This window comes from Patagioenas fasciata, chromosome 8 (genome assembly GCF_037038585.1).
Source record: "Patagioenas fasciata isolate bPatFas1 chromosome 8, bPatFas1.hap1, whole genome shotgun sequence".
NCBI lineage: Eukaryota > Metazoa > Chordata > Aves > Columbiformes > Columbidae > Patagioenas > Patagioenas fasciata.
In genome coordinates this window covers 19,826,732-19,842,768 of record NC_092527.1, presented here as the reverse complement: position 1 = coordinate 19,842,768, position 16,037 = coordinate 19,826,732, and the positions used below count along the sequence as shown (strand labels likewise).

At 44.5% G+C, this 16,037-nt stretch overlaps 1 protein-coding gene and 1 long non-coding RNA gene across 2 annotated transcripts; one reads left to right on the top strand and one right to left on the bottom strand.

Moving 5' to 3' along the window:
• Window positions 1–118: 118 nt before the first annotated feature.
• LOC139828549 (uncharacterized) lies at window positions 119–15,257 on the top strand. The gene is made up of 6 exons (XR_011740281.1): window positions 119–272; window positions 2,022–2,282; window positions 6,726–6,845; window positions 9,067–9,128; window positions 9,932–10,010; window positions 14,792–15,257. It is a non-coding gene; the product is annotated as an uncharacterized lncRNA (long non-coding RNA).
• On the bottom strand, window positions 2,025–12,548 carry DUSP13B (dual specificity phosphatase 13B). The gene is made up of 4 exons (XM_065843303.2): window positions 11,990–12,548; window positions 4,721–4,928; window positions 3,398–3,618; window positions 2,025–2,258 (listed from the first exon to the last, which is right to left on the bottom strand). The coding sequence occupies exons 2-4, from the start codon at window positions 4,897–4,899 to the stop codon at window positions 2,032–2,034; spliced, it is 627 nt and encodes a 208-aa protein (XP_065699375.2). The 5' UTR covers window positions 4,900–4,928; window positions 11,990–12,548; the 3' UTR covers window positions 2,025–2,031.
• Window positions 15,258–16,037: the final 780 nt, after the last annotated feature.

Below are 16,037 nucleotides of genomic sequence, written 5' to 3'. Positions count from 1 at the left end.
GGGAAAACCGAGTGCGTTGCATCGCAGGGTGAGAAAGTGCGTTCTGTGTGCTATTCTGCAGTGTTTACAGTAATGTATCATCAGAGTAAGACACAGGTTTTCCAGTCGCACCAAAAACACAGTAAGATTTTATCATATGAAATGGATATAATTTACAGGTATCTTGTACCTCCAGTGAGAACATCTTCAGCTGTGCCCTTTGGTCTGCAGATGGAAGTGGCTGACTGGCCTCAGTCCCACTGCTGTCAGGGGCCAGGAGAGTTTTCCTGTAGGTGAGAAACACAGGGGAATGTGGGTTTTCTGCTTGGGACTGGGGGAATCTCTGTAGCCAGACCTACTGTTGTTTGTTTTCCACTCGTTCTGTAAGTTGAAATCAATTTATTTGAGTTATTTGGTAACTGAGACATGCATATTAAATTTTTATTTGGGTCTGAAGCATACATTTGCACTGACCATTCCTACTTGCTGTGTTTTTGTTGACGTTGCAGAGCAGCCCTGGTGCTCATCAGCAGGTTTCCTTAGACAGGGAACTAAAGCAAAGAAACACTCCAGCACTGCTCGCCTGCTGCTTGGGGATGTTTAGTCCACAGGGTTAGTCCAAATCAAAACCCTCTGAGATGCCTCGGTGTGAGGGTCCAGTCCTCAGTGCCACATGCTCTGCTTTGTGTTCTTGCTTCTGTAGCTTGGTCCACATAGAAGATGTAGATATTGCCAAAGAGTATTATGGAAGGTGCTGAGTTGTCTGTCCTGAAGGCAGAAATCTGCCTTGTAGACAGTAGTGGGAATGGCAAGGAATGTTTTCCCTTGTTGCTGTGCTGTTCTTGAGCAGCCAGCTCACACGGTGGGGAGTATTCATGCTTCTGCATTCCTGAGTTTGGTACTAGGAATGCAAACAACTGCCATCCCCAAGCTGGCTTTGTGCTGTGAATGTTTGTCCGCTGGGAACTGAGAGCCAGATGTGCTTCACAAAGTTTCCAGGCAGCACTGATCCATCAGATGACAGTAGCTATTGAATGCTCTTATGGTGGCCCAGAGACACAAAGATGAAAGCCTGATGCCTGTCAGCACCTCCCTTGCCATTCCTGTGTCCCTTCAGTTTTCACTTGAGTCCCATCACAAAAGCAAATGCCACAGAACATGATGTTGCAATGTTAACGACCTTTATTTTTGAGAAAGAAAATCCCAAGTTTTATAATGTTGGACTGTCAGGCAAATTTGGGACCCCTTTAGCTTTGTCATCAAATGCTTTCCTGCACCCGCTCCCACTGCCCACGCAGATGTTTGGAGCCTCAACTGGGAACCCACCTTCCTCTTTAGAAGCGTTTTCCACAGCATCTCCTGGATGGATTTTACTAGGGAAGACGAACATTATTTGAATGCCTTCTCAAACAGAAGTATTTTATGGACTAAAGAAGAATACATCTGATGAATAGTTAAAGGGAAAATACTATAAGCAGACCTGGAATAATTTCTTAAAGAGTGGCTTGTGTTGTTTCCCAGCTGTTCTGTCTTTAAACGGCCTCTTACCCCCAACTCAGTGGCTCCACCAATTGTAAAAGCAAGAACTAACCAGTGCCAGATTCAAGTCTCAAAACACAAACCATTTCAGATGCAGGGAGCAAAGGGGTGTGGGGCTGATTCATAAGAAAACTTCTAAGCATTATTGTAGCATAAATAATACGGCATCTTTCACCTTAAATAGCCTAACACTTCATAAAGTGATACGGGCTTCACTAGTTGCTGAAACACAGCTATTTCTGAAGTGGAACCTGATATCTTTTTTTTTTTTTTTTAAACCAGCAGAGAGCAATGTTTTAAGGTGGAGAGTGAGAGATACAACATACAACCAATTGTAAATGTAATCTGGGAGGATTTTGCAAAATGAAAAGATCAAGTAAAATCTACTTTTAGTAGTAACATGGATTCTGGTGTATCATAAACTTGTGTCCTTAGTTTACAACTGCAATTCATTTAAAAGAGATACAGGAAACTCAAATAACGTTTTGTTCTCTCTCTTTCAGCAATATTCTCTTACAACTCTTTAGTAGCAGATTCTCTGGTTCCTTTCCTCTCTTCATTTAATTTAATGTCCAAGTCCCGGAGCTGGCTGAGGAACCCTGAATTTGGGCAGATGTCTCTGTGAGCACTCACTGTTTTCAGAGCATCCACAAGCGTCATGTTTTCATGGATCATTAAAAAAGCAAGCACTAATGATGCAGAGCGGCTTATCCCCATGGCACAATGAACGAACACCTTACCTGTAAAAGAAAAGGCACAGCAAGGTGAGTGGACTTAACCATTTCTAAAGCAAGAGGGACACAGAGAAGACAAAAACTACTAGAAATTAGTTGGGAAAACAGTGGTGATGATTAGTGAATACTCATGTTTTGACAGCATAAGATCGTGCCATTCTTCTCCAGTAAGGTCATATTTCATACTGACCACATGCATCTAACTTAGGCCTCAGATTAAAATCGTTGACATTTCCTATGGAAGGAGAAGCTTGCTCTGTCTAAACTTGATAGTATAGTTTTCAGTGGAAAAAAAATGTTTTGGCAGAAAATTTTGGCCCAGCCCTGACTGTGATCACTGACAAGTCCCATAAACTCTGTAGAAAAGTCTGCCTGTAAAAGTGGACTCATAATTTACTGTATCTCAGCAGCCCAGTGTGAGCTTTAACTGGGGATTTAATAAAGCACTCCAGTGAAAGCAGCAGATCTCGCAGCCAGTCAGAGTCGGAGCAAACTCTGGAACAAATGGAAATTATGATAACTAGGCCATAATCCAAAGTCTGCTGACAAAATTCAGCAGGCTGTGGGTCAGGCTTGTAGTTTTTGACTTAGTTCATTAACTTCTGCTGCTTCTCTAGCTTAATAGACGGTCTGAATAAAGCTCCAATTCTGTGAAGCACTTAAGCATGTGAAGACTTTAAGCCTGCGCTGAAGCGCGGCTGCTCCCAGCTGAGCACACAGGGAGCAGGCAGAGCGCTCTGCGGCCCAGGGCAGGGTCGCGGGGCTGAGCCCATGCTGGGGTGTGCAGTGCTTGTGGAGGCACACAGATCCTGCCAGTTCCCACAGGACAGACCCATGGGGGAGCACCCACTGTGCCATAACCTCTGCTTTTGCCTCTCCCTGCTCCTAGAGTGGGCTCTTTCCCCCAGCACATGGGGTTTGTGGCAACCAGCCCCCCCCCAGCTCCTGGGCATCTGGCAATGGCCACCTTCCCTGCAGCACATGGCATAGGCACCCTCCTCCCATCCTCTGCATGGTGGTTCTGCATGTGCCTCCTTGAACCCTATGCTGAATCTGAGCTTTGCTGGCTGCCTGTTACTGCAAGGAGAAGCCATTTGGCTCATGTTGAAACTTCTTCCCAAATATCCTCTTTGCCTCCCCCTTACCTCCTGAAGTGTTTAAGGCTTTGCCTATGAAATTGGCAGCATCGTAGAAAAAGATACTTATATCAAAGGAAGGATCATCAAATGCTTCTACTCCGTAGTACTCTATTTGCAGATCTTTGTAATATTTGGCTCCTGTATTGATGCTATAAGGCCCATCTGCTGCATTAAGGATATGAGTAATGTTGAGGCTTTGAAGAGTAGTTTTGCTCCTAGCAGCCCACCTGTTGAAAGACATGAAGGGCTCATTGGCAACACTCCTAACGTTCTCCTAAAATAGTATGGTTTAAAGTTAGTGCCTCCTCCCACTAGGGAAGGATGCAGGAACTGCAGCTTGCTTACAGAGTAGCAAATTTCAAGAAGCCCACATGAAAAATGTGATATGGTGTTGTGAAGAGCAGCAAGAGCACAGACTTGCTGGTGGGATACTCTTATTTAAGTAAATGCCTCTCAGCAGTTAATCCCTGGGAACATGGTTTACCATATAATATAGTCAAGATTTTCCTTTAAATAGTTGTTTATCAAGTTCTAGAGCTAATCTCTCATTCATAGTGTGCGTGGGTCACAAGGGCAAGAACCCACACAGATGCAGCAGCACCTCATCCCTGGTTTGGACTTGAAGTGGCTGCATCATGCTCACCAGCCAGGTTCTACCCTCTCCCCACCCTAAACTGGGACTGAAGTTATTCCACAAAACTGTGATCCTTAGCTGATGCATTCATGAAGAGAAACAGCTGGGAAAAGTGAGCTGATGATCTATGTAATCTGCAGTAATCCAAATACCGGAAAATGGCAATAAATAGAGGTTGTCACAAGAACAAGGTACTTGCTTGAAAATGCCTGTTCGATATTTTCAGTTTTACCATCTTTGAAACTAAGTTTGGATTTGGACTGGTAAAATTCCTGTTGTATAATTCATTTGGGTCCTCCTCCATCTGGCTCTAGATCATGCTACTCCTATTTGAATGTGAGGGCAACCGTGCTCTTGTCTCATGCCTTGGAGCAGTTTCCAGGGTGGATAACACATCTCAGAGTTGACACCAATTTGGGATGGGTTCTTTAAGGACTTTTGTCTAGAATACAAATAATTCTTACTCTGCCAAATCTGCTGTGGTTCACAGAACATAGAAGACCCAACTCAGACACATTATGAGTAAGTCACTCTTTTGTAAGTAATGTTTTTCATGACTCTTTGTTATCAGTTTTGGAAGCCCGTATCAGAAAAACATTCCTGCAGATCCAAAAGCTGGTTCCCAATGCACCACACCCCTTCCTCCTCCTCCCAGGGACTGAGAACGGCTTAATTAAAAGACCATATGTTCTTACGCATCTCCCAGGTAAATATTTGGCCAGACTTCGTCCACATGATTATCAGACCCTCCTCTGAAATACAAGAGCCTCTGGAGGTCTGATAGTGCTGGTGTTTCATAGGAAGCTCTGCTCCCTGTGCTGCTTGTTGGAGATGAAGAGTCTCTGGAGTGAGGCATCTTGCTCCTCTCTTGCATATACTCAGGCTATATCAGAGACAGCTTTCCTGAAATGAATTAAGAGGAAATTTTTGTACAGAAATAATATTCCCTAGGAAGTTGTCCTGTTCATTACCCTCCAAATAGCATTACATTATCATAACCGGTGTGTGCAGCAGGGCCTGCAGGTGTTGCTAAATGCATCCAGAGAGCCCGACTGACCCTGTGGTAGGACTCTGCAGGCATGTAATGAATCCCTTGAGAAAGCAGCAGCGTAAGACAATATGATTTTTTTTTTTTCTGTCAAGTAACACTTAAAAAAAGAACATCCTGTGCCACCCAAATGCAGCACTGGCTGAACTTCATAGGTGCAGGTATTATTTCTGTTACTATAATGCTGGTGAGTGTGTACAGGAAAGTTCCCATACTTGATGTTGGAGAGCTACCAAAGTATTTGTGTACACTTGATTCTGTTTAGTTAAAACTGGAAGTTTTTGAAAGAATGAATCATTGGTCTGACTTTTACTTACAAAGCTTCTAGGTGTGTGAGCCAACACAGGTAGGTCGCAGGAACAACCAGGGGGCACAGATGCAATGCAAAGAACAAATTTATTTTTGTTATCTCTCTAACCGGGGAATCTCTGCAACAGCACTTAAGCTCCCAGGCAGAGGTCACGAAAGCGGAGATGCAGGCACTGCAGAATTCAACCCTTGGTGAAGACCAACAAGCCTGCTCGTTTTGGCACGTATATAGGGACTCATGCAGGCGCAGTTTACCATACTGCTTTGATGTTTGCCTGCAGGAATCTCAAGGATATATGATAAGGTGCCTTTACAACTTTTTTTCACTGGTCTGTTATCTAAACACAGAGGTTCTACTTTCGATTTATGTATTTTATGTGATTTATGTAACTGCACCCCCGCTGCAGTTGCTTGAGCATATTTGCAATTCCCCTCCTCGCCATTCTTGCACTATTCCCACATATAGGGACAAAGTGGAAATCTTAGGATGTGTATATAATACATATTCATATAGTGTATGTGTATACGTATATAAAATGTATGTGTGTACAATTTCTTTGTGTTTATAGGGATGTATTTAAACACAGGTATGCTGATATGTATACATAAGAGAATTTTCACAAGCATACATATATCTATGTATGTATATAAATAGAAATGGAAAGAAATTGAACCATTTTTTTCTCTGTCTCAGGTGGATACCCCTGAACACTCAGCTATGCTGGTATACTTGCATCTGTCTGTCTCAGTCTCTCCTCTGGGAGCTGTTCCACTTTGGATAAATAATGTGATAGCTATTTACCTCCAGAGAGAGGCTGTTCCTCTTGCCTGGGAGGTAGGGCACTTACCTGGCACATGAGAAAAAAGAACATCTGAATTTTGGGAAATTCAGAGCTGAAAGGTCCGGCATTGTTGGCCTGTTGAGAATCCCATTTAGGGCTGTTTTTCTCCCTTACAGATCATGCGGTGGAATACAGGCATCCCTTTTGCAATGTTTTTTGCTGGTTTAGACCCAGGAAGCTCAGGCCAGCCAATCCAGCCTGAAGCAGTGCTCGGTTGAGAGCAAAAGTTCAAAGATATCCAAGCAGCCCCTCCTTTGAGACTTCAGGAGCATTTCTTCTGACAGGATCTCATTATCCTGAATTGCTGTTCTTGACCCTAGAGAATACTGATGTTCTTTGTTTAGTTGCTTGCTGGTATTAAAGCTATAATCAACATGGGAACCACAGTAGAACTCTTCCCAAAGTCGATGTCCTGTGTTTATTCTGCAAAAGTTTAAGTGACATCAGCTTTTTCTGTAATGCCTGAATACTTAAATCTAGAATTTTGGTTTATTTTCTTAGCAATTCTAGAAAACAAGTGCAGGTGGGACCTTTGGAAGTCATATAGTCTGCCCCCTGCCCCACAGCAGCATCAGCAAGATGGATGTCACTCCTAAACAACAGCTTTGTCCAAACATCCAGGTATGTTATTTTTAACAGTGTAGGCTGATGTGGGAAATAAGCAGAAAGCAAGAGAGAATATCTTGTTGCTTATAGATAAAGAAGTAGGGATGATGCAAGGCATTTTTTGAACAAACCAAATATATTTGTGACCTCAGCCTTAATTTTCTTCCCCTATTTCATTCTCCCTCCTCCTCCCCATGAATGTTGAGAGCAGTTACAGTTTTTTGTACATTCCAATAAAAAGGAAATCTCCCTGGGGTAACTACTTAATAAGCAAGATATGAAAAGCATAATAAAAATGATGGAAGAAATGGAAAAAAAGCTGACTGATTTTACTTTTAATGAAGAAGGAAAAGAACTGCAGGGAAGTAGAGAGGAGTATAGGGATAAAAGCCTACAAATTTTTCAGGGCACGTAACACCAAGAGCTTTGGTAAAGGAGTATGTTGTGCAGTCCCAGCACAGATTAGCGTGAAGAACAGCACAGAAGAAGATATTGTGCATTGCCCTACAAGTTTTACTACCTTGCAGAAGTCATGCGCTGTGCTCAAGAGCTACTACCAGCATTGTCATGATGACCTGTTTGTACTTTCACTGATACAGAATGTTAAGCTAAAGCAGTAAAAGGAAATAAAGAAAAAGATAATCCAGGTTCTACATCAGGAGATTCATAAGACCACAGGCTCATTTTCAAGGAGTGTGGCTGATGCTCAGTCTCTGCAGATGTTTAAAAGCTGAAGTTGTGGAGGTGAGCAGATGGATACTATCAGTTGTCTTAGCCCCCACTGCTTTAAACGCCTGTTGTAGCCTGTCAGCTAGTTAGAGTAATGGAGATGATTAGTAGAGGGGAAGAGATTGTTAGCAGAGAGAAATACATTGCAAGGCCTCTTGTTCAAGACCCAACTTTGAGGAGGTTCTCTTGGCCTCCAAGAACTGAGTCGTTTTGGTGCTGGTGAAACTTAGCAGGCGACTCCAGGCTTTGCAGCCAGGGAGGTGCTTTGCAACAGAGCTCCCTTTCATGCACCAGTCCTCTTCCCAAAAAGTGCGTCAGCATCATTTGCTTCGCATGACTAATGCCAGACAAGCGAGCTCCTCGTGTCAACGCAAAGCACAGCTCCTCCCAAGCACCCTCTCCGTGCTGTGCTGGCCTTGGAATTGAATTGCTCTGCGGGGCCTTCGGGGTGAGCTTGGAAATAGCTATAGCAGATGATTGGACTAATGAGGAAAGTAATATGAATTTTTTAATTGAAGGCCAGGGACTTTGCTGAGAATTCCCCCCTCCTTCTACTTTAGGATACTGCAAAGCTAGTGAAAGTGCTGCCACTGATTACATGTATCTAAGCTTGTCCCTCTGGCTGGCTCCCAGAAGCTGGTAGAGCTGGAAACAGCCTGTGAATGCAGGAGGGCAGGAGCCCCTGTAATTGGGGGAGGAAAAATTCTGTCTTGCAAAGTGACTAGTGTTTTCTGCAGAGATCTAGACCATGAAAGTTGGGTAGGATTGCTTTACTTTTAAACTGTAGCCTGGAAGTACCTAAAGACATTCTAATTAGATTCATTCTTTCTTTCTTCCTCTTTTTTTTTTTTTTTTTTTTTTGGTTAAAAACTAAACAGCAGCAACAAAAAACCTGAACCCTTCTATCTATAGAAGACATTCAAGATGGGATAGAGCTTTTAAGGGTTGTCTAGATGTATTAACCTCCTTCCTTCCCTGGGACAATACAAGGTAGCACGAGCTTTAAAATTGGCTTGTCATTATGCATCAGTTCCCAAACAGCCAGACCACTGGGGTACATCCCAAATGGCTGGGACCTGCTTGTCTCCACCTTTGAGCTGTGCAGCCCCAGCCACCTCTCTAGACGCCACAGAGGAGGCTTGGATTTCCCCGGGGGGCAGGAGAGCTGCAGGTAGCTGTGGGGCCAGCAGTGCTGAGCTGCAGGGAGCACCTGGGGGGCTGCAGGGAACCCCACGCCCTGTCTGCCTGCAGCTGGATGCAGCTCCTCAGGGACCTGGTCATCCAGGACCTCCTCTGCAACAACCGAGTTGAGATCTCCCTCATATTATCTGGCCACTTGAGTACTGCAGGCTGCAAGGCGCTTTTTTTTTTTTTTTCCCTCTACACTGGAAACAATTATCGTTTTCTACTGAAGATTTTTCTGGCAAAGAAAAGAGAAAAAAAAACACACAACCCCCACTGACTTGAATTGGCTAAAGCATTTAACAGATTTGTGTTGCATTTGCAGATTCCAGTGAAAGAAAACTCAGCAAAGTTCTGAAGAAACAAGCAAACGTTCCAATACTGTAGGTTTGGGATAGTTCATTTTATTATCTCCAAAAAAATGACCAATTCCATTTTTCTATTCAAAGTTACTTTTGTTTTGCAATTTTACTTTAGCATTGCATAATACTTTTTAAAATATTAAAACAAGATGAAGTGGCTTGTTCCTGATTAAGAAAAACATGTTCTGTTTACCTAAAAATGAACACTAACTGAGCATCCACTTGCTTACCTAGCCCTAATTTTCATTTCTGTAAGGGGGAAAGCCCATTGCCCTTTTGTTATAGTGGTTACCTTGTCTCGTAAAGACGAAACTAAGCTGTAGAGGGATTAAATGACTGAAGCCCAAAGAGAAGTCTGTGGCAGGGCATTATTTGTGCCCCAAGTCATCTTTCCTGTATCCCTTTCACTAGCACCTTCCTAGCTGGCACAGCTCTGCTTGTGCTTATGATTGTAGCTCGGATCGGGACAGGTGTCTTTCGATAACAAGGTCTTACATGATATAATTGGTAGCCTCAGACACAGCAGGGCGCTGATTTTGGCTGGGCCTGCGGTTACTACAATAACAAACACTAGATAACAATAACATGATACAGAAAGAGCCTGGAGCCAAAAATCTTGAATTTCTTGAATCAAAATCCAACAAATGAAATGGTCCAAATTACTAAAGTATGAGATCAGAATATAATTCACATGAAAAATAAAATTTAAAAGAGCCTCTTGATGCATTTAAGGTTGCTGTCTACTCTGTTTTTTTTTTCCTTCTCTTTTCTCTCAGCAAGTATTTCTGCACTCATCTTTCACACTCCTTGCTCTTTTCTCTCAGGTAGTGCTTAACACTATGGCTCTTTGTCCTCCTGATGGAAAAATCCAGATGGAAAGAAGTGTGGTTCACAGGGAAATGATCATGTAAGTGGAATTAATCTTTCGGATACTGTAATGTGAAATCTGATCTTCCTTTTTGTTAAGAAGACCCAATCTGTGTCTCTACATTTTGGCCAGAATCCGATGCTAAGAGAACCCAGGAGTCTCTTGAGGTAGAGCTGAAAGCCTCATGTGCAGAAACAGGCACATTTAAAAGCAATAGCAAAGTTAAAACAGCCAGATGGGAACCTAGCAGGCAACCAAGAGGGGAACTCTCTGTTTTCCTTGCAAGCCTACAGGGGCTTGTTTGCAGGAATTAGAATCTCTCACCAGCAGTTCACTGCAGCTCTAATACCAAGTGGTATTGAAAATGAGAAGCAGGTTATGGCTGATGGTTTAAATGAGGCACCTATGGGAATTTAGAAATGAGATCCTGGACTCGTCTCGGTGTAGACCGTGCACATGGTAGAGCAATATTGCTTTCTTGGCTGACTGCATCATATATTAGGGCCTTTTATTTTGCCTACACTCAAACAGCAGGGAACAGTAGAACTTCATTGCTCCTGCTCGCTGTTTAAATCCTGATCTGCCTCAGCAGAGGCAGTGCCCCATAATAATGGAAAGCAGAATCGGTCTCTCGGCCTCAGTGCAGGTACGTGTTCAATGCAGCACTGTATTAATGCAATTGCCATTATTCTGGAGTGAAGAGAAAAGCAGAATGTACAATTAAAGCTCTGTTTGGTTCAGTTTTTAAGAGAATTTACTACCCGGGAAAGATGCCAGACCGAGGGTTCTGGAAAACACAACCCTCTGTTTAACCGCAGCGCCGGGAAGGAGCAGGAGCAGCCCTGCAAGCCTCCTCCATGGCTACGCCCGCAGCTCCGCTCGCACATGCCCCTCGCCCTGTGCCGGCAGCCGTGTTTTACTGGGTGGGAGAAAATCTGAGTCTTCACACCTCTTCACTGCCTGTTCTCCCTCCTGACACCTCCATTCTCGTCCAGCCTTGTACATTTATGATGGGGCCCTCTGACTCCTCCAAACTGAGCTGGAAGGTAGCAACTTCTGCATGTGAGGAGCCTGAGCTGGGCTGGAAAGTAAAAGTCTCCTTCGTACAAGAGCCCTCCTGTCCCTGTACAGTGCTGCCCGTGGGGCCAGAGGGGCTGGCACAGGGCAGACAGCCTGCTGCTGCCCCGCCGGAGCTGCCTGCACCTGGGATGGCCAGGACGTGTGAGGCTGCTCCTGAGGTGGGAGCAGTCAGAGGGCAGGGCAGGTGAGGGTAACCAGCCTCAGCCAGCAGTTTGGGCAGCCAGGAGATCCTGTGGTGGGAAGGCAGGTCCCAGGTGAAATGGGAAATCAAGGGGGTGCGTGGCCAGGCAGGGGCAGAGCTGTGGGGTGGCACAGGTGGAGATGAAGCCCGAGTGTCTCAGCTCATGTGGGCCTCCTGAGTGAGGGGGGGAGCCCCAGCGAGGTGTCCCACTGCTCACTCTCACACAGCTCCTTCCAGCAGCCCCATGCAAGGTCACACAGCCACTGTTGCCCTTGGACAATCCGGCAGGCAAGCCCTGAGGAGGGGCAGAGCTTGCTAAACTCAATTTACAGCCCTGTTGGCAGGATTAGGGCTCATGGGGGGAGCTTCACCTCTGACCTGCTGGTTTTTGGGGAGAGGGTGTTATTGCTAGCTCATTGAAGTGCTCCTGAAGAGCATTTCCTTTCTTTTGCAATGTAATGAATCTGCACATATTATTCCAAAACTATATAATTCCAAAGGGGGAGAACTTCCATGCTGCCACCAGCCCCCCAGCCCCATCTTGTCACCTCCAACCCTCCCACTTAAGAGCCATGCAGCCAAGGAAGAAGCACCTGTCCATGCACAGGGCTAGTGCTGTGGGAAAGGATGCCTGAAAAATGGGGGAGGCAGCTGGAAAAATGTGATGCCCTGCTGCAGTGACGAGCCATGGCTGTGGCAGGACGACAGCTTTTACATTTGCAGCTTTCAGATTCAAAGGAGATAAAAGAAGTATTACCTTAGCAGATGGCATCGCTGGGCTAGTCAACGCACCATCCCCAGCAAGGCAGTGCTGCCCTCCACAGGCTCCTGCCATAATTTCCGACTCGGCTGTGGATATCTGTCAAGCTTAGGGTGATGCTTTCCCCTTTAATTCTCTTCTGGGGTGCTCCTGTCCAGGATACCACAGCTAGGAATTAAAACCCCCCCAAACTACTGCTTTCCGTGATACATCTCGACTACACTCATTCTTCTCCGTGAATTAAAATAGCGGTAGTTTTCAGTCCTGCTGCCAGCAGCCATAGCTGTGCTAGATGCTATAATCAGGAGAGCACAATCTCACCATGCAGCTGACTGCTTCTAATAGTGGAAACTTCACTCTAATCTTACATAACACCAGTAATGGAGCAGCGAGGCTGTGACTTCTGAGGAGCTTAGGCAGAAAGCTTCCCTGGGCAGCCCCAGGGCAGAGGAGCTCCAGTGAGAGCAAGAAAAACAAAGTGACCTTGATATTGCTAACAGTTCAGTGAGTGCTGTCACAGCCAGAGCTGCGCCGAGATTGCATCGTTGTCACAGGCTGTCGATAGGTGTGAGTTATGGGCAGCTCTGACCCAAATGATGTTGAAGAATCCAAAGTCGGGGGGGTGTGTGGATGGGAAATGCCATGCAAGCTCCAGGAAAGACAAACAAGGATATTAATATATTGCTATTCAAAGGGACTCTAAAGCACTTGCCCTTCTGCAGGCAGTATGGATTTGTGTGACTGTGGATTAAAGGGGCTTTTTTTCCTTCTCTTTGATTTACTCCTCAAATTATTTTTCTCTGACTGCTGCTGTCAATACAAAATTGACAATGCTGTCAAGCTTGCAAGATTTCAGAGTATTTGAAGGCATGAGTAAAGGCATTTTGATATTCCTCAGTCGTTTGGCAGTGGTATCTTTGAGCTGTCTGTCTCGCCCTGCACTTTTAACGTAGGCAGTGAAGTGCACTCCTTGCCTTCCCTTGCTTGAAAAGGTACATATGAGAAAGGCACCTTTTTCTAAGGTTGACAAAGCTGTACAAACTCTTTGCAGTGGAATCAAGAGAAAAGAGACTTCAAAACTCTACAGTGAGAGATCTATTTTGGCACTGAAGTGTTTTCAGGCAGAGCTTTCAAAGGACACACTTCAGCTTTGTTGGGGCAGAGCAGGATATTTTACTTAATATTTTTTAATTGCTGACTTTAAAATAATGTTTTGTTTGTGTGGTGTTTTTTTGTTTGGTTTGGATTTTTTTGTTGTTGTTTTTCATTATGTCATCTTTTAATTACTGTGACATTTTTTATCAAAGGAATTGACCACTGAGGAGGTGCATGAGAACAGCTAAGAGGAAATAGTAAGACCTAGATCTGGAGTTTACTTTCTCTTGCAAACTTTTGATTATGTGTCTGATGAATATTTGCTCCTAATTTCTTATTTTGGATTTGAAGAAATAAAACTGGGGGTAGTTTTCCTATTGCTCCTCCCTGGTATGGGGGTACCAGGTAGAGCAAAGCACAAGCAACCAGGGAGCTGCCCAGTCGGGGTGTGGGTGAGGCGGCGTGTGCAGCCACCTCTCCGGGCTCTGCTGGATGAGGGGACAAGGGCGGTGGGGGGGGCGCCTTGCTGCTCTGTGTCATGTCCAGTCTCAGGGTCACTGGGAGAGCTCGTCCTGCCATTTGCTGGCTGGTGGGAAGGAGTTTGTTTCCCTGCCAGGCCCTGCCTCTGCAAGGAGCTGGCAGTGTGGTGCTGCTCCCTCCCCAGGTACCATGTTGATGGCACCTGAGTTGTACAGTTGGTCAAGCAGGGCAAGAGCCAGGGTTGTTAAGTGCCAGCAAGTTTTTGAAGGGTTTTTTTCACCTTTATGTTGTCAGGTTTTATGCTGCTCTTTTTCTGATAATGTTTCTTTCTGAGGCTTGGTGTGGACAGTAGATGGATGGCAAAGCTGGTAGGATGGTGGAGGGAGGAAGGGCCTTCAGCAAAGCTGCAGCCCCATGGCTCCCAGGGGGGAGAGTCAAGCACGAGTTACAGGGAGGGCTGCAGCCTTGCTGGAGGTTGTGCCTGCTGGAGGCAGTTTATAATAGACAGTTTGGGAACAGGCTACAAATGTAACTGTCCGTTTTCCTCAAGCTAACCCCAGTTTCTCCAGCATAGCCCTGGGAAGGCTGTCCTCTGCTTCAGAAAGTTGCTGTGAGAAGGAATACACTAAAGACTCTGAGCTTCTCAGGTGCAATGGTAATGGGAGCCATCCATGAGCTATAAATAGCAGTAACATCCTTTCTTCTCAATGCCTGGCATCCCAAGCACTCATTTTTGCTGGTGCTAGTGAAAATGAACACAGCTTTGAACAGCTTTTATTTGTGTTCTGTTTGCAGGCTGGAATTTTGCAAGCAGTTTTTCTCACTGGCTCTGAATTTCGAGTTTATTTTAAGGGAAAATATTGGCATTTTCTCCTTTTGGATTTTTTTTCTTTTAATTATCGTGTATAATTTTCATATTTTTAGCACAACTATGTGGGAAAGCTATTATGACAGGAGAGTGAGAACCACAAGTAGTCATTTACAAAGAACCTCTGTGTGACTGGAGGAAAAGGTAAAAAACCCAGGAGTCAAAATTTAGTCTTATTTAAATCTTATATAAGTTTTTTTAAAAATATTGCAAATGTTTTAGAATTAAGCAAATAATGCGAGGTATTTTGGCATGATTTGTGGTGTTTACATTAAGACATCAGAAAGAAATAGTTGCTGCAGCAGAAGAAAAAGCTTTACATGCCTATTGGACAAGATCTTCCTCTGATTTCATAGGAAACAAATATGTCTTTTGTCAAGGAGCTATGAAGATTGAGAGCAAAACTGGAAGAAATTATTATTTTCAAAATATTTATGGTACACTCAATGAAGTCATGTTACAAAGTGATAAAGCCTCACATGTTATGCATGCAACTCCTTTGCTGTTAAAGACACGACACAGACACGAGGTCTACGAAAGAGACATTTTGTCCTGGGATAACCACTGAGCCATTGCTACTAGGTCAACTGGTAGAGCTGGAAGAATTAGGCAAGTTTTCAAAGAAGCAAGAAGGACCGTATTTTTTTCTAATTATGCCAAATGATGTGATTATCCACTACCTTTACTGACAACCCTTCACTTTGATCAGGACAGTAACAATGCAGTTACTGAAGCTCTGTCATTTTTCATATTGCCAGAAGATGGCAGAATAAAGCAATCTTGAATGATTTAAAAATATACAGTATATTCATTACTGGCTTTTAAAGGGAGCTGTTACTGATTCACAAGAAACGGCACCAGTTGGATGAATGAAAAATGTGAAATGTGTACTGAATGAATTAAATTGGTATTGACTTGGGTGTATACATCAAATGATCTATACCGTATCCTTTCCCATGCAGGTTTTCTGTATTAGAAAAGCCTGTAACTGTGCTCATTTTTTATATGCACAGTGCGATTTGGCCTGGCCTGGCAAAGCCTGCTGTACAAACCAGGCTACACCAGAGTCCAGGATATAATGCAATCACCAAAAAGAAAAAGAGGGTGATTCTTTTAGTCTTCTGCTTCTCTTCCCTTTCCCAGTTCCTCCAGTCATAGCAGGAAAAGAGCCAACATGGTGCAAATATTCCCCTCCTCCAGCTTTCAGGAAGAGGGAGGCGCGTGGGGCAGTTGCTGGTGGCACTGACAACCTCTGCACTGAGCTGCTGGACTAGGCGGCGGGCTGCTGATGGGGGGCACCTCAGACAGCATCTCCCCTGCCTGTTCTCCACAGGAAAACTGACCCTTCGGTCACAAGGGTCTCATAGTGGGGCCTTTTCCACGGCCAGGACTAAGCCTCTCTCAGGAGCTGGAAGGGGTTTGAAGAGGGCTTGGATGGAGGAGTTCATGCTGCTCGTTCTCTCTCCCCAGCCACTTTCATGTCAAACACTTTTCCTATAGGAAGTAAACCCTATATAAGGATGGAAATTGGTTTGGAAAGTGCAGTCAGACTGGCTGGGGGCCTTGAGTTAACCAGAGGTGTTACTTCTCCTCCCCAGCCAG

Coding starts and splice junctions, on each gene's coding strand:
- DUSP13B (XM_065843303.2), bottom strand. CDS start 4,899: ATGCAAGAGAGGAGCAAGATGCCTCACTCCAGAGACTCTTCATCTCCA. Junction 3,619..4,720: donor AATATTTACCTGGGAGATGC/GTAAGAACATAT, acceptor GTCTTTCAACAG/GTGGGCTGCTAGGAGCAAAA. Junction 2,259..3,397: donor AGCCTTAAACACTTCAGGAG/GTAAGGGGGAGG, acceptor TTTCTTTTACAG/GTAAGGTGTTCGTTCATTGT.